The sequence below is a fragment of the Stegostoma tigrinum genome, chromosome 8 (genome assembly GCF_030684315.1).
Source record: "Stegostoma tigrinum isolate sSteTig4 chromosome 8, sSteTig4.hap1, whole genome shotgun sequence".
Taxonomy (NCBI): domain Eukaryota; kingdom Metazoa; phylum Chordata; class Chondrichthyes; order Orectolobiformes; family Stegostomatidae; genus Stegostoma; species Stegostoma tigrinum.
Genome location: NC_081361.1, coordinates 47,190,216 through 47,213,823, shown reverse-complemented (window position 1 = coordinate 47,213,823; position 23,608 = coordinate 47,190,216). Strand labels below are relative to the sequence as shown.

General features: G+C 38.1%; 1 protein-coding gene across 3 annotated transcripts; it reads right to left on the bottom strand.

Moving 5' to 3' along the window:
- Positions 1–486: 486 nt before the first annotated feature.
- prrx1b (paired related homeobox 1b) lies at positions 487–22,218 on the bottom strand. Of its 3 annotated transcripts, XM_048539970.2 has the most exons (6): positions 21,756–22,218; positions 20,518–21,504; positions 16,202–16,377; positions 12,434–12,609; positions 4,959–5,062; positions 1,192–1,300 (listed from the first exon to the last, which is right to left on the bottom strand). In XM_048539970.2, exons 2-5 carry the CDS (start codon positions 20,765–20,767, stop codon positions 4,990–4,992), a joined length of 675 nt encoding a protein of 224 aa, XP_048395927.1. In that variant the 5' UTR covers positions 20,768–21,504; positions 21,756–22,218; the 3' UTR covers positions 1,192–1,300; positions 4,959–4,989. The 3 variants fall into 3 exon arrangements, with proteins under 3 accessions (XP_048395926.1, XP_048395928.1, XP_048395927.1); XM_048539969.2 differs by lacking the exon at positions 4,959–5,062 and having other exon boundaries at positions 487–1,300; positions 21,756–22,207; XM_048539971.2 differs by lacking the exon at positions 4,959–5,062 and having other exon boundaries at positions 1,190–1,300; positions 12,420–12,609; positions 21,756–22,216.
- Positions 22,219–23,608: the final 1,390 nt, after the last annotated feature.

The following is a 23,608-nucleotide window of genomic DNA, read 5'->3' as shown; positions in this document are numbered from 1 at the left end:
CTTTGGTTGGTATATACCAGTCATTATATTAGGACTTTTTACACGCATTTCAAATTCTGCTTTAATAACATAAATGTTGGGCTGATGTATAACTTTACATTTCCCAGACAAACAAGCCTCAGTTGAAATCGCCCTGCAGTAAGCCAAGCGAGGAGCGTTTGTAGAATTACTTTTGGCTTTCTTTTAAATGGCCAATAAGAGATTTGACATGGGGTGCATGTGCACTGGGAGAGAGTTGGGAAAGGATAGAGTGTGGGAAAGGATGGCCGCCCTGCTCATTTTGTGTAATTATCTTCATATACGCTGCAGAACTTTAAAAACCTGCCATCAAAAAGCAAACAAGCAATTTGAGTCTCTGTATGTATAAAATCAAAATAGTTTTAAATGCCCAGTGTATCTTGTGTGCTTGACTCGTGTATATCGCATTATTATTAAAAAAGAAAATAAAGCAATCAGTTTTAAAAAAGACCCATTTGGCACCAACAATACTTTCGTAATAATTTATTGATGCATTTCTAGTCAGATATAAACCCACGTCTTTTGAGTGCTTGTTCCTTTATTGTACACAACAGAATCGTTTTTCCTTTAAGAATCGGTAAAGGCTGTTACAGACGTAGACAGAACAGGAAATCAGATTTGCCTTATTTCAAAAATAGTTTGGTCAACAAAAAGATTGCCTTATCAAGCTTGCCTCTATAGAAAAAAAGATGCATTGCTAACAATAACCTTGTCATGAGATACAAAATGTAAAATCTGTATAGAAACAATACAATATAACTTTAATACAACACAGTTGGAAACCTAATAAAAGCCCATTTAAAACATACACACAACAAAAAAAAATCTTGCAATTGGTCTAGCCAAAGTTTGACAGTTGTGTCCCAGTATCTTAAATCCAGGGTGGAAAAGATTTTGACAAAACTGGAATATATACTTACTCTTGTCGTTATTAAAAATCCACAGGGATGAAACGCATCAGCAATTCTGGCTCTATACAGGTCAAGTATTTGTGCGTGTCCTTGTTTTTGTTTGCCTGTTGTACTGGGATATTTGTTGCTGTTTATAGTTTTGTGTCCTTGTCCTTCCGTGAGATAATTTGCTGATGCTGTCTGGCTGCAGGGAATAGAAGGACCCGTGGTTGCTTCAGTCCATGAAAGACGCTCAGTTTACGGTGGGCACCTGATTTCTTTGTAAGCTGTATTCTTTGGCCTTGAGGCGAAGGTTTGCAATACTGTTGGCCATGTTCATTCCTTGAGTAGGGTTAGTGGTAGCACAAGAGGAGGAGTACGTGGCCATAGCACTGCGGGACAAACACACGGATGTTAACTAGCCATCATAAATATTTTCCTTTGTAAGATTTTATTTTACAGTATTTTTGTATATGTGCTAAAGTTTAACAACTTTTTCACATTACTGGTGGAATTACAAGCGTTATCAACAGTCTGCCTTAAGAAATTTTTAGATCAGGGATTTTTATATCAGGGTAAATAGAGAATGTGTTAGGTTCAGGTAGGCAACACTTATTGATAAAACAAATACCACAGCTATTTTGTAAAATATGTCACCCATTGGCAACGAACGTATTTTTAATACTTTCCACTTCCGACAATGATTTGCTAGTCTAAAACATTTCGAGTAAATAAGGGTCTCCGTTTGCTGTGCAAAGCAATATCCCACTTAAGCTGCAGTAACAATAAATTAACGATATGAAATAAACGACTTCTGGTGGTTGAATTCTTTAGAAACAGGTTGGTGTTCGCAGTGGTTCCAATCGCTTCTACTATTACATCGGGTCCGAGGGTGAAAAGAAGAGGCGGAAGCTCAGAATAAAACTGTAACAAAGCGACCTATTAACAATTTCTGGCGCTTAGCTGAATTAAGACCTGAAATGAGAAGAGCTCCAGAGAATGAATATACAGTGTACCCTCAATATTTTGGGAGCGGTATGTAAGAGATAGTAGAACTGCTGGAACAGCAAAGGGTGTTGGCCAAGGCCAAGTGAACAGAGTTTTGCTCTGCATTTCACGGTTTCTTAATCTCAGTTCAAATTCTGTGGTTGAGAGAACTACTCACCGTTATATCTAATTATATAGGCTCCTAAAATATTAAAATCTCATGCATACTCCCTGTAAGGTATTGTAGGAGTTAAATCCGCAGGTTACGCATTTTTTTTGAGCGTCCGGTGCCATCCGATCGGTAGGGGAATTTCTTTCTGCTCTTCCTAACTGTCCTCTGTAACCTTTCACTTATTGTCACCTATTAAGCCAGGACCATGGCATATTACTGCGGTTAGCATACGCATGGATCTTAGTCTCTCGAAATTTGTATATCCAGTATTTCACTACTTGTAATTTTAAAATGCACCCCATTCCAGCTCAGAGTTTTATGAAAAGGATGGGAGAAATTAGGAAAAGGTTTGGACTTCCGAGAGACACTGTCCAACTGTGTTTTTTTATATACAGATGAGCGATCTGATCGTTTGAAACTTTAGTTTTGAAACCAAATTTCAGCCGCCTTTAATCATTTAATTTTAATTCGTAGGTAAATTCCACATCAAACGCCTACACTTGCCTTATGGGTCATGTTGCATGTAGCCCTTTCAGCAATTTAAAACACTATGAAGGTCCCTGTGAAGCCCAGGCTCTCATATCATATCCCGTACACTTACAAAAGGACGGCCTTTGCACTTCAAAGAGACTTCAGTATGCTTATGGCACAAAAGACACAATACAAACTTAGCGTGGCTTATTGTTCGTCACACTCTTGAAAGGGTAACATTTTCTCTAAAGAAAACCGCCCCGTTTGGAACAGTGAAATTATGTACTTCACTGCATTAACTTTTACTTTAGTTATTCATTCTTTAATACCAGGAATCCTCATGAAGTTTTACACCGTTACAGGCATTTGCTTTAGATTGATGTGCGCTAGCATTATTTAGTTATATTTTCGTCTCTGCCCTGCCTACCGTAAACATATGTGCTCAAGTTGCATTGTAATATGGCAAAACCTTCACCATTCAGAGGTCGTTAAAGAAAATATATCATTTACTGAAGAGCTGACTGATCTGTTAGCGTATAAATAACATTAACATTATAGTGGACTACATTAATCATTTTAAATGTTATTGTTACTGTTTAAAACATAGATACCCAGTCAAGCCTATATGAATTAAGTACAAGTCATGCAAATTAAAACCACTACCATGTATAGATAGCTCTGCCTGAGTGATACATTACCCAAGGCACAAACAATCGCTTGCACGAGGGGACATCTTATTATCAACTATTTTGTGCCTGTGGGGAGAGGCTACCTACAAACCAAAATTAAATAATCAACAAATTACTAATCTATTATATTATAGTTTGCATTGAAGAAATGGAGGAGTCAATGTATCAATGCTGAGACTGTCATACATTTAACATTGAAGAGGACACATTTCAACACAACCAGTCAATACAAATGAAAGACATGATGTATAAACTGACAGGCACAGCTCCTAATCCAGAGTTCAGTGCAATATTTTACTTATTTATGCATTGCTCAAAATACTAGTAACTTCCTAGTTACCCAGATATAGCATTCATACCTTTGCACTTATCTTTTCCCTTTCTTTTACTACACAAATAAAATGTTCAGACAGGCTATTAGGTTGACTGACAGTGTTCTAAGTGATTCACAAATGACTCCAGGACATTTAAATGTTCATTGGATCTTAATAGCTTTTGTATGATACTTGACCCCAAGGTGAGTTTCTGACCACAAATTTATTCAATTACTGAGACAGGAGATTTCATCATCATAACATCTCCCAGCTTCATCCCTGTCTCAATTCATTCATTCCTTTGTTACCTCTAGCCTTAATTATTGCAATGAGGTTCTGGCTGGTCTTCCATACTTGGGCCTGCATAAACTTGAATTCATCCAAAATTTTGTTAACTATTTCCTAGTCTGCAGCCAGCCTTGCTCATCAACCACTCATGTGCTCACTTAGCTCCAGTCAAAAAAAACCAATACCTTGATTTTAAAATTCATTTCTTTGTTCTCACCCCTCCCAATCTCTGTAATCTTCTCCTACCCAGGAACCTGTAAGATAAATGTGCTTATCTAATTCTCTTCTGCTGAGCACCCCCAATTTTAAATCAGCAGCTCCCCTCATTTAGGTAGATCCTAAGCCCTGGAATTCCCTCTCTTCATGTCTCTGTCTGTCTAGCTCACTTTCCTCCTTTAAGATATTACCTTAAAACCTACCTGTTAGACTGAGTTTTTGGTCATCTGACCTTAAATCCACTTATGTGATTTGATGTCATATTTTGTTCTTTAAAGTGCCTGCTGAGCAGTTTGGGGGACACTTTATTACATTAAAGGTGCTATAAAATATATGCTGATGATGGTTATCAGATAGTAAAAATAATCATAAATAAACATGATTTGAAATGTCATGAAGGAAAAGAGACCTTAACTAAACATTTTAAATTCAACACATTTTTTCCAATTATAAGCCTATTTCAGCTGTTACAATTAAAATATCCTGTAGTAAACAATGGAGTATGATATATATCACCCAGCTAGCAATGATATTTCCTGTGCCTTTTCTTGTACTGTAGTAGCATATTTTTGTTCTCATTTGTTACTTCCCTTCAAGTTTATTAAATACTTCTATATTATTTTCTTGGAGGTAGCTGTGAGAAGCAGAAAGAAGATCTGCATATGAGAAAAATGAAGATTTTTTTGTGTGTAATTAAATATGTGTGTGAGTGGGAAAGAGAGAAAGAAATAGAAAAATCAAGGACAAACAAAATTTCAGCAGATGTGTTAGTCCCTGGTAACATATCCTCCTTGACAAATCTGAGCTACAGCCCTTATAAAATAAGTGATGTACATTGCTTGAGTGTTACTGATCAGTGCTATTTATATCTAGGCATATGGGTACATTGTATATGAATGTGATTGATACATACCCATTGTGTACAGAGGAATTGTGGATGGGACTTATGGAGTCCAATAGGATGTACGGCCAAAGAGACTAGCAGTAGGGTAAGGTTGATCCTCAAGTGTATAGAGTCTGTTTAGAAAGGTTGTGCACAGAAAATGTGGAAATTACCCTTGATGTACTGGTTATTGATAAGGTTCTATTGACATCAGATTATTGACATAGCAATCATTCCAAATGAATAACGTCAATTTCAAGTGAATAAATACATTTCAGATTGTGTTGCATAAAGTTAACATTAAAACAAAGTGCTTGTGTATGTATGTGTGCTGTGTGTGTTGTGTGCATGTGTTTTAATTATCAACATAAATCATTACTCCACATGTTATAGAGCTTAACTAAATTTATAAAGATTTAAGATCTATAAAGTCTGCAGTTTCACCAGATACCTTGCACAGTGCTGTGGATGCTGGGATAACACTGCCACCGATGTGTTTTTTTAAAATCTCTGACTAGAGAACAGGAGACGAAATATAAAACCTGCATGTGTGAATTACTAATACACATTCAGGTGGGGCAAAAGGTTTATTGTCATCGAAATGCCTGAGAACAAATCAATGTTGTTCCCAATAGCAATGACAGTAGAAGTGGCAATAATAGTAAGCAATAGTAATAGATTATTACTTTTCATGCTATTCTATTTATCACAGAGTCTGTATATAAATTATATATACACATATTAATAAGTGTGCTGAGATGAAGTCACATGAAATGTGTTGTGCATGACTAAAACACATCCTGCACTAAGTGATTATTTACACAGGAACATTTCCATTTTTATGGCTATGTTAGTAAATTGGTGGGTTAAAACAATTGCTCCTTTGTAACACCAAAATAAAGATGAGAACGCCACACGATTCATCCCTGGACAGTGTTCTTGCAATTGATATTGAGACATTGCTGTTGGCATTGAAACAAATGGCCTCAGCATCTCTAGACTTATGAAGGAGAAATTTGCTAGTGTTCACACGCTAATCACAATCACTACCTAAATGTCCATTGCTGTAGTTCTGTTAGGTATTCACTAATTCCTGCTACAAATTGTGTATGTTTGAGTGTCAAGTGAAGTCAAAAGCCAACTTGGCTGTGATGATTTTTACAGTTAAATTTTATGCCCAACATTCACTATGTAGATTCACGTCGGGATAACAGTTATTTGAGTGAAATGTTGGAGGTAGCATAAGTTGGTTGAAGGAAAGTACAGTGCAATAATTGGAAAAGAAAGAGAAAACAAACAGGCATGATAAAAATATACCAAATCAGACATCAAGTGTTTTCAGAACTTTGGTGTATAAATTTGTGTTCACAATTTTTCAAATGGTAGCTGCAGTATATATTCACACCATCAGAGTGAGGGCTAAATGGGGGCAGTGGTTTGTTTAAAAGGAGAGAAACCAGCAATCTAGTGTCTCATTCATTGCAGCAGCTGACTGGTGAAATATGGCGTGGAAATAGATCTCCAGTGTTCTTGGTTGTCAGGGATTATGGTTCATGGGGCCCATGTGAGCAAATAAGCCATAAGAAAAACTACAAAGACAATTGTGAAAGTTAGCTGGCAGGACAGATGGAGTGAAATAAATAAATGAAAATACAAATCCATTTGCTGTTATGGTACACTTAGAGGTGTAGAATGATTACTATTTAGTGTCACTTGTGTCTCATATAGGGAGCAACAATGGATTGGTTAAACTGAGCCATGAAAAGATTCATTTTACTGGGTCTAGCCTTAGAAAATCAAATAGATTTACTCTGGCATTGCCATTAGCTGCGGCACAGTCAGTGGAACTTCACACGTTGCTTAAAGCACTGTAAAAGCAAATTGTTGATTAAGTCACTGTGGGCACAAAATTTCTTCTCTCCATCCCAATCATACTCATAACACTAGTGGTAAAATAATCAGTGGTAGGAATGTCTGACAGAAATGTGAACTGTGAAATGGGTCTCACTAGTAGCGGTGGTGACCAGACTGATTAGTGAATGACATTTATGTGAAAAATAGCCATGGATAGGCTGGGCATATGATTAATGTCTTACAGGCAAATTATTAGCTGATATTTGAAATTAGATCTGAAACTATGACTGCTTCCTAATGATTAGAAAATAGATTATTAGGAATTTGCATTAGTTAGGTTAAGTCACAAAAAAGCTCATACTCCAAGACTCTGCCAAAGTTGAAATGAGTGGAAAAGAAAATAGAATAAGTGTAGAAGTACAGGTTAGAAATGTTGAATTTTGAAGCATGTTAGTTGTAGGAAAAGAAAACTGAAGAAAGTAAGGATTTTCACAAGTTAATTTCCAGGTGTATTTTAGTTAAACACTAAGACCAAGTAAGATACATGTACAATGACTGTATGGATCATGTCAGTCTATATAGAAGGATCAGTAATGAAGTATTAGCAATGATTATACACAATGAAATCCCATTCCATAGGTCAGATAGCATATGTTCAGGATTAGAGATGTACGGCTTTGGCCTGCTCTGGAAGTTTATACATTAAGCATTAATAAGGTGGAATGTAAACTGTTTACATAAAAATGACTGATGAATAGTTATCTAAAATTAATTTTGTCAGATTACATATCATTGCAATAATTTGATACAAATTTGTTTGTTCTAGAAGGGGAGCTAACATTTCATGACATTAATTCTATGGTCTAGGAGATAACTTTGGGATGTGTGAACACTTATGAAAATAACCTTGAAATTAATTATCTGTTCTGTATCACTGAACAGTGGAAAATGGTTATGTTTTCAAAGCCCTGTGGGCTAAGTTATGAATTTCAGCTGCAATACTGGAATGAACAATTGTTGCCCAAAGTGATTTTACCATCATCCAGTTACTAGTTTCAAAGCTATATTGTCAGAGGTGTAGAAGATATTAACTCAAATAGATATGACACATCATTGGAAAGTTCAAGCAGAGAAAGAAAAAAAGGGAAAAAATTAAAAGACACTATATATCGCATTTAAAGAAAATTAAGTAGGAATGTTTCTTTGGCAATGCTGCTCACAGGATTGTCCTCCCAATTCATAATAATATTTCCAAGTGAGTTAGATAATTAGAATCAGTGGTTTTCACAAAGTATGACAGATATTAGAGCCAAACAATTTTGAGAATGCTTAGTAATCATACTAAGCAAATTGTATTCTTAAGACACATGATCATTGCAGTGCCCTTAAATAGATCAATTTTCTGCTTTAAAGCTTGGCTAGCCAAATTAGTAATTATTTATGTAAAATCTATCCACAAAAGGTCATTATATACTGAAGTACTGCCTGGGGTAATAATAGGAACATGGCTTTCAGGTAGTAATGATTTCTGTTATAATTCACGTGTAAAGTGGGAAGAAATATTCAATGTGCATATAGCAAGATTCTGTTTTCTAAGTGTACTAAATGCTATATAATGATCAAGCAGCTTTGTTAGTTGAGTTTTGAAGATGGCACATTGTTTACTTTGATAAATTTTACAAACTATAATAATAGATCACAAAAATTTCACCTTTCAACCTGGTTTAAACTACCTTGCCCTTGTACATTTCAACTCAGTAGCTTGTTCAGTGGGCTTTCTTATTCTGTGTTAAATATACAAATTTCAAAAATATTAAAATAAAAATGTTTGCTGCACTGTATTTCCTATATTACACCATAGCCTAGAAATAATTTTACTTAATATTTAATAGTAAATGTCCCTTTCAATGTGCAGTTCTAAGTTGTCATAGATGTAAATACTTAAGGAAGATCTGTTAATTTGAGTCTTGTGCTTCCTAATTGTCAGATACTACTGGGCCAAATGTTTTGCGTAAAGAGTCCTTCTCGTGACATTTTCATGTTTCAATTCAGGAAAATAAATGTGAGAAACATTGTGACTGTAATAAGGCCAGTGAACTGATGAGGCTACTTTCCTGTAGCTTCATGATGGCCTAATAGATAACTCTAAATAAAATTTCTTCTTGCTGTCCTTTTCTGATTACTTTAAAGTATAAATCATAGCAAAGAACAGGACAGTGAGAGATTGTATTTAAATATAGAATTTTTATAATTAAGTGACATTTCCTTTTTAAAAACAGGACTTATTCCATATCTTCATTAACTCTAAAGTCATGAATACTGTCAACAGGGTAAAGGCCATGAAGTTTTAAATAAAATTGAAATATATTTACTATAACTAAAGTAAGATACTAAAAGAAGTTAGATATAATTTCAATAATGAATCTGATCTGGCTCTAAATTCCAACACTCCACAACAATACTTCTATTGCTTTCTATTTATATGGAACTATGACCGCCATGAGGAACACAGTCGGGAAGGATCTCTTTACTGAATCCACTAATTAGCAAAGGACAAACTATTTTAACAAGTAGCAGCTGGTCCCTGGCCAACATGAGATGAACCATCAAAAAGTTAACCACCTAATTACGGAATCTAATTACAACTGAAAAGACCTCTAGGAACTGGGATGTGTAATTAATAGCCAGTAATGATTGTTTTAAACGCAGTCTCTTGGATGCTATAAATAATAAAGGTCGAAATGTAATGCATCTAGTCCCAGTTTATTTACAATTATTTAACATAGTATGAAGGGTATAGTAATAAGTTGGAACAATGGTGAAGCAGGGGAAACTATTCTGAGTTGTGGAATGCTTTTCAATATTTTACCTCAGAAAGTGTTGCAAAGGCTCAGATAAATGCTTCCACATAAAAGCAAATGTATAACTTATATTTAAATAGTACTTTTCACAAGCACCAGACATTTCAAAACCCTTTGTAGCCAATGTTGGAGTGGTAGAAACACAATACCCAATTTGCACACAGCAAATTCTCAGAGCTGCTATAAGATAATGACCAGATAATCATTATTCGTGGTGTTGATGGAGTGATAAGTATTGGCCAGGACACCTGGGATGACTCCCTGCTCTTCTTTGAAATAGTGCCTTTGGATCTTTTGTGTCCACTTGAGTAGACTCTTGTCTAAAAGATGATGCCTTCCGCAATACCAATCTAGAATATCAGCCTTAGTTTTGTGTGGAGTCAATACTAAATTCAGAATCTTGTGACCCATAGACAAATCTACCAACTGAGGGACAGTTGATACACAAGAAGTGTTAAGGGTGTTTTTTTAATTGAAATTAAGTAAGACTTTAGGGAATATATTCTTAATAAAGGGCATTGTTTTAGGATCAGCTGAACTTCACAATAACCAAATCCAATCATATTGGAAGAAACCTTAAGTGTGAATTCAAAATACGTTTGCCTTATGAACAGTCATTGTTCCTTACAGAATATTTCAGTGCTCCACTTACTGCTGGCTATGCATTTGTAGAACAAAAAAAACAAGATCAATAATTTATTTAGTAATAAATACTGGAGGTGAATTAATGGACACAATTTAAATGTAAGATTCCAGTGATATCTATAATCTGAAATCTTATAAAGTAAAGGTAAGTCACCATAGTCTTACTAGGCCATTGAGCTGCTCTATCATTAGAGAGAGATAGCTGGTGCCAGTTTAACGCCCCAAGCAGGGGAAAGGTTAAGAAGGAGAGTACTTCATGATAATCTCAGCCAGTGTAGGAATTGAACCCACGTTGTTGGCATCACTCTCATCACAAACCAAACATCCAGCTAAATGAGCCAAGAGTGGGTGGTGTACAGTGATTATGTTACTGGACTAATAATCCGGAGACCCAGGCAAGTGTTTAGGCCCGAAACGTCACCTTAGGTGCTCCTAAGATGCTGCTTGGCCTGCTGTGTTCATCCAGCTCCACACATTGTTATCCCAGTGTTCTGGGGACTTGGCTTTGCATCTCACCATGGCAGATGGTGTAATATGAATTCAATAAAAAATAAGGAATTAAAAGCCTAATGGGGACCATGTAACAATTGTCATAAAAAATCCATCTGCTTCACGAATGTCCTTTAGGGAAGGACATCTGCCATTCTTTCCTGTCTGACCCACAAGTAACTCCAGACAATAGCTATGTAGTTGTCTGTTCACCGGCCTTTGAAATGGTCTTGCAAGCCACTCAGTTAAAGGCTAGTTAAGGATTAGCAATAAATGCTGGCTTGGCAAGCGATGCCCACATCCCATGAATAAATAAAGAAAGAGTTTTATATGACCCTGCTGGCCTTTAAATCTGTTGAGTAATGACTTAGCACTTGGATATTGCCTGTGGGTGCTCATTAGTGCCATGCCCAATGGAAACTTAACCCATGTTGATTTCATCTTCTGATTACTACAAAGAATAATGTAATTCCTTAAGTCCTCACTTTCTTGTTTCTCTTTCACAATTCTAAAGCCATGAATTTGTTTTATTATCCTGCCATTATAGACTGTAAATTTACCATTGACGTTTTGCTGCTAATAGGCATAGCTACTGAACTCCAATTGTCCACTGCAAGTACTGACCATCTGAAATAAATAAATTTTTTAAGTAGCTGGCTGACTACTGACAAGTCCAGACAGACAAAAAGAAAACGACACAGGTACAATTCTTTGTCATTTTAAATTTGTTCAAACACTCCAGTATTGAGGCCTCAATACTTACACATTGTGATGGGACTTCATATTACTGAAGAAGTAGTTGTATTGGGTTTGGGCCTATTTGGGGATGCTATAGATTTCAGTTGCTGGAGTTTCTTACTAAATCTTCTCAACAGTGTGAACAGGTAAAAATCTAAATGCACAGGATTACTTCCCAACTGTACTTAGATGAAACTGCCAATTCACACCAAAGTCATGGAAATCACTGCAACAGCTATGAGAACCTGCAAGGTTTATTAGGTAATGACCACAAAGCAGAAGTTCAAGGTTATTATCTTACTGTGGAATTCTAATTATGCTAATAAACTGATAATACTTTGCTCTCTTTATATCAGCCAGGTCTCAATTAAATTTCTTCCAATTGTTCATGTCTCTGTTTTTCTGCCATAACAAGATAATTTGCACTTAGATAACACCTTTCAGGTCCACTGATGTCCCAGAAAGGTTCAGAACTAATGGACTATTGGAACATTGTCATTGTTATAATGTCGGTAAATGTGAAATTTAATGAGATTTTCTCTTTCAGATATCCATTATTCTGTGTCTATCACCCTTTTCCATAAACTATTGCATTCAAATACCTTTATACATTACATTTGTACTTAGCATTAACCAAAAGGATATACCAGGACAATTACAGGTGACTTTATTGTCATTATGGCTTTTGTATTTCCCACATAGCCAGTTAATTTGGGCTGTGTGAGTTGAAATCCAAAGTTGCACAGTTCCCTGTAGCATTGTATGAGATTGTAGATAATATTATCTATGAAATCATGTTAGAAAAATTTTTGTTTGCCTTGGAGAATGCATTGAAGAGGACATTGTTGCATCTACATTGTGGCAAATTTTCTTGCATTGCAGTTAAAGATGACATTTATATTACCAATAAGAGATTACCCATATGGAGATGTCGTTCCCCAGGACAGGTAATCCTGGGCTCTGGGTGCTGGGCGTGGAGCCATGGGCTGCTCCACTGCCTCCCCGCTGTATGATTTGAGGATAGAAGCATTTTTACTGGCCAACAGGGCTCTCTCATTCCGTCGGAATTTTGCTCTTCTATTCTGAAACCAAACCTGAGAGAGAAGTGAGAATGAATAATAAATCCAGAACATTTGGTGTTCCATCTAATCTTAGTAACTGCTTCCTAATATAACTGGTATGCTGTCCAGCAACACCCAAGGTACATGACTCATTTGGTTATAATTATTTTTAATCGCAAGCTTTTCAACAAGATGGATTCAATGTTAAAGCAATCATCCCAGTAAAAAGACAGAAGGATTGCAACCAAAAACTTGATCAATGTTGTCATGGGCCCTCTGACATAGAAAGAACCTACACTTTGAATTCTTAGGTTTAACTGAAATGCAAATAATCTAGACTTTTACTGTTTATGCTATAAAGTTATGGACAGTCTCCCTTCTTTGGTTTAGTCAATTATAAATGTGCAGATTCCATTGGATTAGGTTCCACAAATAAACAGATTCAAATTTAAACACAGATGTTAAATTGAGATTCAACACCTACTAATACTTTAAAATGTTCATTTGAAAGATGTACAATCTACCAGATTTCCCAGGTAGTCCACAGTTAAATCAGGTCTTTTCACGTATTGACCACTTTCACTAAGGGTTCGTTACATGGTAGTAATGTAATGCCTGCTCAGAAAGGGAACACTGTAAGCATCTTGTTCACAATTAGGGACAGAAGTAAGGGGGAGTATCTACATAATGTGGCTAGATGAATGTCATAAGACTGAAAGGCCACTTGATAAATAATTTAGGAGTGATGTTCTTGGATTTTAAAGTAATAAATTTTGTAGCAATTTTTTAGTACCAATGGTAATTCTATTCATGGACCCTTCTGGGTCTGTGAAACGTTATAGTTTTGATAATGAAAGGTGAAAAGTTGTCAACTATTTATGGGCAGTGCAGTGTATAATAATCCATAAGCTCCCCTCCAAACAAACTAATAACAACCTCAATAAATAAGCTGGCATTACCCAATTTCTCCAATATGCAAAGCCATTCTTACACATTCTGGGCTTGATGAGTAGTTTTCTTTCCAAATTAAAATAAAATCACCCTATATTCTCACATGTGGACAGTTAACTGCACATATAAATAATGGCTTATTTTCAATTTTTCATCACTTTCTGAGTCAAATCCGTACCTTGTGAACTGCAATGGGACACAGATTTGGAATGTTATAGCATGTTGAAATTACTGTTTAGAGTCTAGTCTCTGATAAGATCAAAATGGCTTTGCCAAACTAAACTCAATGCCATAAACAAACGATGTCATGAATTACAGATTTTTTCTGGCAGCAAGGAATGCACTGAAGAGCCTCCTGTATAATGGCGATGATAGTGTACAGTACAAGTAGATAGAGCAGAAGTTATAGCTTTCGAGTTTGCTGAAGATACAGAGATAGCCTGGGGTCAGACAGCATTCTATGAAATGTGCTGATGAAAAATGACAGACCTGAAATGCCAATTTTTCCCACTCTTCAGATGCTGGCTGATCCGCTAAAAATGTACAAAATGTTCTACTTTTATTTCAAATTCCCAGAATCCCCAGACTTTTGCTGCTATATTCTACCAAAACAGTGTGCTTTGGACTCCTCTCACCTGTATGATATGGCAAAAATCACTTCTACCAAAAACCTGCTGATAGTTATTTTTTGCAAAAAAGCAATCTGAATATCTGTCAAACACACTGCGGGTTTGATGGCATGTTTTATACGAGGCCTTCCAAAGAACATGACACAATTGACCACAGTGGTGGAAATGGATCATACTATGGATGGGAGTGTTTCAATTTGTCGTGCATTTGTTGTTTTGATTCACTTAAAATCTTTTCCCATGTGGCTTGGAGGCACAGTTCTCAGTCTGAAAGTTCCCATTGTTCCAGGGACTACTCTTCCCTTACAGTTTTCTTACGTTTACACTGTAAATAAGGGTCAAAGTACCTCCAGTCCAACTATAAACTTTAATATTTAATTGTTTTCTCTCTGGCCCGAAACAATTAGCTACTCAGTCTTACTTTGCATTTTGTTACGTGCTGTGTTTGTGTTATGTGTACTGCCTGGGAACTGCATATTAACGTTTTGCATTTTCTGTTCGTACGCCACACGTATGCTATATGTGGGTTGTGTATTTTGGTCATGTGTTACATATCTACTCACAAGGAAAATGGGGGAGAAAGTTTCAAGTTTCGCTGATAACCGCACAGCAGAATGGTGAACAGTTTGGGGCTCACATATTTCTGGTCACATGTAAATAAATTGAGCTGTGACGCAAAAATGGCGATTTCTGTTTCATGAGGATCGGCGATTACTGAATAACTTATCCACCCAGCCCTGAGCTATAGCATTTGGGAAATCGTCACAGCATTATTGCGTGACACCATTGGGCTATTTCGACGGCGTTGAATGGAAACGTGAAGTAAATGAAGAGGTTCACACTGATACCCCCGTTACAGAGTAAATTTGCCAATCCGATGGAGAAAAGCATTTGCAGTGTCCTAGTTAATGGATGTGAAACGTGGCCTTTACGATGACGTCGTCACAACTTCTACAATTTATATCTGAGATGGCCCCTAGTTTCCTTGCTTTTGGGTCCGGCTTGATGCCGTCAAAATCGAACGCTAAAGCAGAAAATGTGCGTCAATTACCAGTTTTAGTAAACTTGTACACACAGAAACAATTATCTCAGTCGGAAAAACACTGGTCAATATTGTTCAACTAGGTTCAGACAGCAGGGGGTAGTCTGTCCTGAAATAAGATATAGTGTATCGGCGAAAGGAAATCGTGAGCATGCATCTTAAACTTCTTTTCCTGCAGTGCATACATTTTGCCATTTTTCATGTTTCCTGGAAAGGTATCTGTCATGCTTTCGGGTTCGAGCCAATGACCTAACAATGAGATAACTGGATATGTAGCCTCAGTCGCTCTGATGCTGAACCCCACTCTCTAGATGCTAATATTCTCGAACGTAACAGATCGACCAAGATTTCCCACCATTTATTCAAAACATGCGATTTCAAAAAGCGGCAATAGCGTGTATGAGACAATGTAACACAAGAATTTACCTTCGTGTGTGTAGCGAATTTGAGATTACTTATGACAAGCAAGTTCCGAATGCCAACATTTTTGGTTCTGTAGGCTTTAAATTAAAATTATAAACTAATTATGTGTAGAAGGGTTTGCAAAGATGTCAGTTTTCACGCCTAACCTGTCTGTAGGCTGGAACTCCCCTTATTTCTAATGTCAAGCATCCGCAAAAGAAAGCGTTCGCTTACCCCGAATGTACATTGCTTTTTACAATAGCGGAATGAATTACAACTTTCCATAATATTGAAGGTGAATACTTAAGCAGCGAGCAGCTGATTTAGGTCTTAAAATAACACTTCGAGTTACTTTAAATTAGTTGATTGAAAACCGAGAGTCGAACAAAGTTGTTTGGTGCTCAGCTACCATTAACACAGGCGCAAAACGCTAGCGATAAGCGCAGCATTGAGACAATATTTCTTACGTGGTTTGTTAGCAGTGAAAGACCTGGGAGAACAAACCCTTTACCCATTTTCCCAGTGAACTATATCAAATGGCGAGAGCTAAAAATAAACGGTAGTAAAAAACTAAATATTATCCGGAATAAAAGAAAACTACCTGGACCCTGGCCTCGGTAAGGTTAACTCTTCTGGCCAGATCTTCACGAACGAAGGCGTCCGGATAGTGCGTCCTCTCGAAGACTCTCTCCAGAGCCTGCAGTTGGCTGCTGTTGAAGGTGGTCCTGTTCCTCCTCTGCTTCCGTTTCTTCTTCTGCTCTGTGTTTATTTTATCACCTACACTCCATAAAAACAATTACATGCACCGTTTAATCAGTTAGCACTTGGAAAATTAAAAGAGACAAAAGATCTGCTCGAAGTACAGGGGACCTTGAACACTTTCCATTTGTGCACTACCGCAACTGGCTACTCATTTTCTCAGTTATCCGGGCAGCCCGTGCTCCTGTTGAGGTAAATCGCTGTCAATGCGCTAATCAAGAACAGCGACTATCCCTCATTCTAACTTTTAAAACGGATTGGGGAGGGGTCTGTGGAGATAACAATTTAGGCCCTCTTGTCCCACAGAAAGCTATAATTTCGATTTGCGCACTTAAGAGTTTAGATTTTATGTTGTCTGAAGAGTCTATCAAACATATTCAATGAGGAACAAATGTCCAGGAAAAAAAGGACCACTTCTCTCCTAACATTTATTAGGAGCACGCTTATTGTAGGTATCCCGTGTGTTCTTAGCCTTCTTGGTATGTGAGAAGGAACCAGATTATCAGAAGACTCTTTCCTGTTACTTCTTGAGCCCACTTGGAACAGTATTCGTTTATAAATCACAACTAGGGCATAAAATAAAGCCTTCGTTCTCTTACGTTTTCCCAATCTTATTACTTTCCTGAATGCCTGGGGCTACATCATTTTATTAAGAGAATATCCCATTTGTTTTATCTGTAATTCCCAAGTCCAAAGCAGTGCCTTAGCTTTGATTGATGCGAAGATTAAACCGGACTGAGCATCAATATTGTGCAAAGTTTTACCGGTTCCCTAAGCTATAAATAGAACTGAAACAGCGACAGGGAACTTCCTAGCACAGGAAACTTGCGTGGGGATTAGAGAAATATTTGGATAATATATTTTCTGTGTCCATTAACTGGTTTCTTGCACAACCACTAATCTGAAATGAAATGGCTACCTCTGGCTGAAATTAGGGTTCGCCACAAAATCGCCAAGCGACTCTAGAGTAGGGATGTTTTGCCATTGCCTAGTGAAATCGTTTAACGATGAATGCACGTTCCATAATGCATGCATCAATGAAATGTCATAACAGATCTGTGTTCCAATTACCACCTACACATGATGGATGTTTGACATGATAAACCTTTAAAAGTAAACCTTTTTCCAAGAGTCAATGTAGTGAATGTTGATTAAGAGTTTAGTTAGCTCGCACAATGGGCGTGTACTAGATATTATTTGGTGAAATTGACTATTGGGTAACATTGTCTGGAGACCTGTAGGGTTGGACCGCTAGGTATTTAGGCCGTGTGAATTTTGCTGGTTGATTCCCATTTTAGAATCTGTCTTACAATGTTGTTACACTATATTGCATGTTAATTAGCTTCTTTATCTTGTACACAAAGCCTCCAGTTTTCTTCATGCTAATATGTACGTTGTGATTTCCTTGGCGGCTGAAACGGATTGATTCAGCACGTAGTTCAGACCGAACCTCCAGCCATTCACAATCTCGGTATAAATCCACTGGAGACCTACCAACCTCTACCAAAATGATTCTTTTTGTCTAACATATGAAATAATTATTTACAGCTGGAACTGATAATTAAGGTTGTGAGTCGGGTTAATAAATAACATCTTTTCTTGATATAAACAAATTTCAAACGCTCTGCCTCTTGCAATCATAAATCGGAACGTTTGCCTTCTTACAGAGAAAGCAAAATCAGCCCGCCAGAAAGGTTTTAGATCTGTGCTGCTCTTGGTCGGAATGTCACTCAAACATGCCTGCGCCTTCTGCATCATTCATGGGGTGTCAGTTCTTCTCAGATCAACTTTGAGTAACTTACGCCCTAGGATTGTTCACGACATACTGTACAAATAAAAGGCCTTCCCTCTTCGCCAGCAGAAGAATACATAGCAACCAATGGTTCCGATGGTCTTGGGACTGGTGTCACGTTGTTTTGATTCTATTCACACTTCATTCTGCATTTAAGCCAAAGCAACCTTCCACTATCGGCATTTGGTGTCATGAGTGATCGAATATGTGAATGTGTAAATTGAATCATTGGGTATCTGTGAAAAGAATTTAAAACTCCCTCAAGTATGTTCTATCGGGAGTGACATCGGCTGATGGGACAAAGTGGCGTTAAATCGGGGATCAACTATCCTGCCATCATTTCCTCAAATTGCATTGTGAGGGGTTGGTTTAAAGTTGTTGGTTAACTGTATGAAATCAGTTGTTTCAAATTGCTGGACAGGGGATACTTATATGCCTTTAACCTAGAGAACCTTATTTGGAAGAACGGGCCTTCAGCTGAAAACAGATTTTAACTTGGTAGCCCAGGCTTCCTTCCTCTCATGCAATAACCTCTTGGGTTAATAAGTGGTCCTATGAAACTCATTATTGATACCAAAATGCCCTTAACCATCAAAATGTTTCATAATTAGGTAGTTAAAAAGTAGTGGAGAACTATAAACTATAAACTGTTAGTAGACATTTCCCGGGGCCTCCTCCTAAATGTTAAAGCTAGTTCTGTTGCTCGGGGCAGATTCTCAGACCAGAGGATCAAGGCAGATCTCCGGTCAGGGGCACATTGCCGGCGCCGATTCACATCTGCTGTGCTGTCAGAGAGATGTAAAGGGGGTGGGGGCCGATGAATTTAGGCTGAACTAGCTCCTTAAGCCGTATCTAATGGTCAGCAGAGGTCTCTGGAGGAAAAGAGAGAGAGAGCAAGGCACGCTCTGAACACCTCACATCAATCAGGCACAGCATCAAACTCACTCTGATGCATGGGCAGTCGGAAAACTTCTAACAATCTTTATCTTAACAGCATCAGGATGAAAGGAACTGAGAAATTTACACGCTTTCCCTTATCTTTTATTAGCAAACTGGTGCCAGCACTAAAAGAGAGCCTAATTAAAATGTTTCTTGTAAAAGAATTTGAAAAATAACACGTTGAAATAAAATTCTTTTCGAGGTTAAATGTGGTATGAACTTGCATAGTTTTCCCATGTGTGTACCAAAGCATGCGTGTATATGTAATGCAAGATGCAGATTTCAAATAATTTAGACTCATCTCTCAGGTTATACCGACTAAGTTTACAGAAAAAGCTAGAAATTCAAGTTACGCTAAAATTAATCATTGTTCTACTTCCAAAATTGATAAAAATCAGTGATTTGGTGCAAGGGTTTTGGCCGGCGTGTTGCCGTGGATAATTAGAAGTAAATGTTTCCTTAGCGTTACATGCTAGGCATGATTCATTGAAAACAAAGATGTCGTCTTTTATCGCTGATGCATGACAAATCAATTTATCAAACTAATCAGATTAGCTGTCATTACCATTGTTGTTGTCTGTGGGGACACTTAAAGCAGTTTTGTCAAATTCAGTCGTACACTTATTATGCCTACACATGTTCTGAGAGAATGAACTATCCAGTGCAATGTGTTCCTGCTAATGGAGGCGATACATTGCTTAAAAATGCACTTCTACATTCGCTCAATTAGCTGTGAATTAGCTCCTTGATTTTTCAAAGCAATACATTTAATGTTACTATCCATACGCACGTCCTTGAAAAGGTTTCCAGTGAAGTGATGAGAGTCATTAGATTATAGTCTACCTCTCTGTAGCCTCTCCAGTAATCACATTGTGCTGTAACATTATTGTCTGAAAATATTTGACTTCCCGACCCTGGCGACTGTATGTGTCTTGATCATTTATGTCTCCTTTACATTTTTCAACATATCTGCACTTGTTGATTTCCTTTATGAAATACTATTTATTAGACCTCACCACATATTAGTCGAACGGTACTCGATCTTGATGCCGGTGAACATTCTCCACCACATCTCAGATGTGAACTTTGCGTGAAGCTATATTACACTGGGGGAGTTTTTTTTAAAATTCAAAAATATACTTAAAGGGAAGCGAAATGTGGCCTGTCCTGCTTATAAAGGTGAAATCCTGTGTCGCCAACTTTTAAGTGATTGGTTCTACGCTTCTTTTCCCCAAACTCTTATCTCCAGCTGCCTCTCAATAGTCGCCTCGGGACTCTGCCAAGCGGTATCTCCACGTTCGGTAATATCAAACGGCTCCATGACATTTACACGTACGTGTTAATGCGATGATCCCTCTTTGCGCCACAGTGATAATCCTGTTAGTAACCCCTTGTCCCCTACTGTATTTCTTTTTGTTCACACTTACTTTCTTGCTGTGGGGTGTCACTGCCGCTGGTCACCGCCGGCGACTCGACCAGTTTCCTGCCCGCCTCACTCACACTCTCGTCGGCTTGTTGGAGGTTCATCTCCCCCACTTCTTCCAGATCCAGCAGGTGACTCACCGTGAAATTCTTTTTAGACTGTAAATTGTCCATGCTGGCCGTGATAGTGTTCTCCAAGCGACTGGGTACTGAGGACGTTTGCCTGTCCATTACATGAGGATAACTCGAGGTCATGGCTTAGATGTTTAAAAATCTTTTATTTTAAACAAAAAATGTAGGTGCAAACTCTAGCAACCTTCCGAGACTCGACGCCCTTCGTCTCCAGTTTAGGCCAATGTTGTCAGAAAAGAGAGCTCCACACTTGAACCGGACGCCGGGAAACTCAAAACTTTTTTTAAAGTTAAAAAATGAGCAAACTTCCCTTATAGAGAGATGTTCCAACGCCCATGTAACAGCAGCACATAGCCAACTTCAGAGGAACTTGAAGAAAAGTTGTCCTTCCTTCTCCTTGACTCACATAGGTGACATCAGTTTAGAAAGAATGATGTTTTGCAGATGTACGAGTGAGCTTTCTCAACTTACTCTGTTCTCAAAAGGAGACACACATACAGGAGGGGGAAAAGTTTTTTTGCTGGAAGACTCGAGGCGGGAGGAACTCTGAAGTGTGTAGTACTTCTCCTTGCTGAGTAAAAAAAGGCCTTTCTGGCACTTCAAAAGCCAGCAGAGTGCCGTCCAGGGATTGTTTTGCGCCGAATAAATTAAAATTGGCGACCCCAGGGAGACGAGATTCTGCTCATACGCGCCTGTAATTACGTGGCAAAGCCCCTGTGTTCTGTGCCTCTGACGTTCTACAGACCCCTCTCCATCACAGCACTCCCACCACTTTGATTAGAGCGGGCAAATGAAACCTTTGCTCTCTTGTAATCTGCCCTGGGATCCCTTTGTATTTCGTAATAAGACGTAATTATCATCTGAAAAATATATAAAAAAGAAACTGACAGCCAGAAAAATACATCAAAGAGCGAGCTTGTTTATCTATCCCGTCAAGTCAGACAGACTTGTTTTCTATTGCGGTTAAAGAACTAATTTGCATGTTTTATACCAATCGCTGTTCTCTTCTCCCACCCTCCCCCCTCAAAAAAATACGCTTTCCCGTAGCTTACTGCTATAAGTAGTTCCTTGCTTCAGGCAAAAGAAAATATGACAAGGGCCATGTACTCACCTACACGAGCAGCGCCAAATCAACGTGAAGTGGCGAGTAAAAGGCTAATCCGATGACCCTAACTTTCATTTCGAAACTGTTTGAAGATCTAAAAACCGAACCCCGTTATGTCTTCAGCGTCTTTAGGTACTGGCGGCGCGCTGTGGGTTCGGGCGATACACTGCCATTACTGGAGCCTGTCTGTGTGCAAGCAGCCCGGCGAGGTTTTTTTTCTCTCTCTCTCGCTGCTTTTGTTTCACTTTTATAACTGGACGTACAGAACGCAACAGCGACCAGAGAGACACGGATAAGAAGGGGGAGGGGAGAACGCCATAACTCTGAGGGAAAGGCAGATTTATTTTTTGGGTTTACCACTTTCTACGTGCTTTTAAAAACGCGTTGCAAAATAATATATACATTTAAAGATTCAGTTGGAATCCATCTCTTTTGTCATTTTAATTAAAATTTGACTTAAATATATGAGGGAATCGGGATGAAGTCATTATTTTTTTCAATGGCCTGCACTCGTTACAAAGATTGCGTGAGGCTTCAGAAACAGGGCTCAACGGGAGTGGAGGGGAGCTCATGTGTGCAAATGGCAGGATTCTGGACTCCACGCTGCAATAGACATCCCATTATTTGCAGCGGCCTGATATGGGAAAAGAACACTTGATGCCATCAAAGAGATCCATATTGAAACCAGATGTGAGCCTCTCAGTTCTTTCCATGCATTTAATTAAGGCAACTGAGACGGAGTAGACTTTTTTTTTCATCATTAGTTTCCCTCCAGACCCTTTCCCCAGATTTGGGCGGCCAGTACGGTGCCAGCGCAATATGTCTGTCTTTTTCATCTACAAATATCATTGAATTGAGAGTTCTATCAACATCTGTTTGGAGAAAACTTTTCAACCCCTCCCCCCTTCCTCCTTTCCCCATTATTTGCTGAAGTCGAACTCATAGTCGCGGAAGGAAACGTCAAATGAACTCGCCAGGAAGTTTATTAACCTGATATTGTATGCTTTCTAATTGCTCTTCCAACGGGCGTGCGTGTTTATTTTTCAAATCGCGTTAAAACCTTTATTTTGAAGAAACTTGCCAGATGTCATAAAGCCCTGTTTCTAGTTCGGCTGGCGTCGGAGCCTTCATGGAACCGGTTAAAGCACCACAGTAAAGGTCCAAAGATTTATCGACACCACCACCCGACTTCCCGCTCCTGGGTTGTCCCCCCTCTCCCCTCCTCCCAAAAATGTAACTACATCTGGTTCACGAAGCTCGATAGATTTAGAATGTAGTCATACTGATTTTATTTTTGAATTGATGCATAATTAACGCACAGTCCCATTTAAGAGGGATGCTCCAAGGGTAAAAGTTACCTTTTACTCATAACTTGAAAAATGATTCGGAAATGCAGGCTATTAAATCGCGTTTTTTTTGCATCACTGACGGGATTTATCTGAGTACTGCTTTATGTGCTCTATCCAATACGAGCAGTGTCAAAATATTTCAGTAAAGCGCCAGCTTCAATTCCCCCCTGTCCTTTTTTACGCGTTGTTAAAGGAAAGATAAAAGTGTACATGTTGCTAACCGGTCAGAATAACTTCAGTTCTTGGCTTGAATTTCTCCTGGTTATATCGCTGTTGACAAGTTTTGTTCCAGATTCCTTTTTTTAATCAAATGCTTCTAATTATGGCAAGGGCAAGTAAACATTCCGCAGATTCTGGAGATCTGAAACCAAAACACTGAATGTATTTATCGATCCAATCCATTGCCAAGCATCCACTGCACTCAGAATATATTTGTATATATTTGTGATCGATTGCTCATTTTGTTCATTCTTCGGCTGGTTGTAAATTAAGTACTGAAATAATACCGTT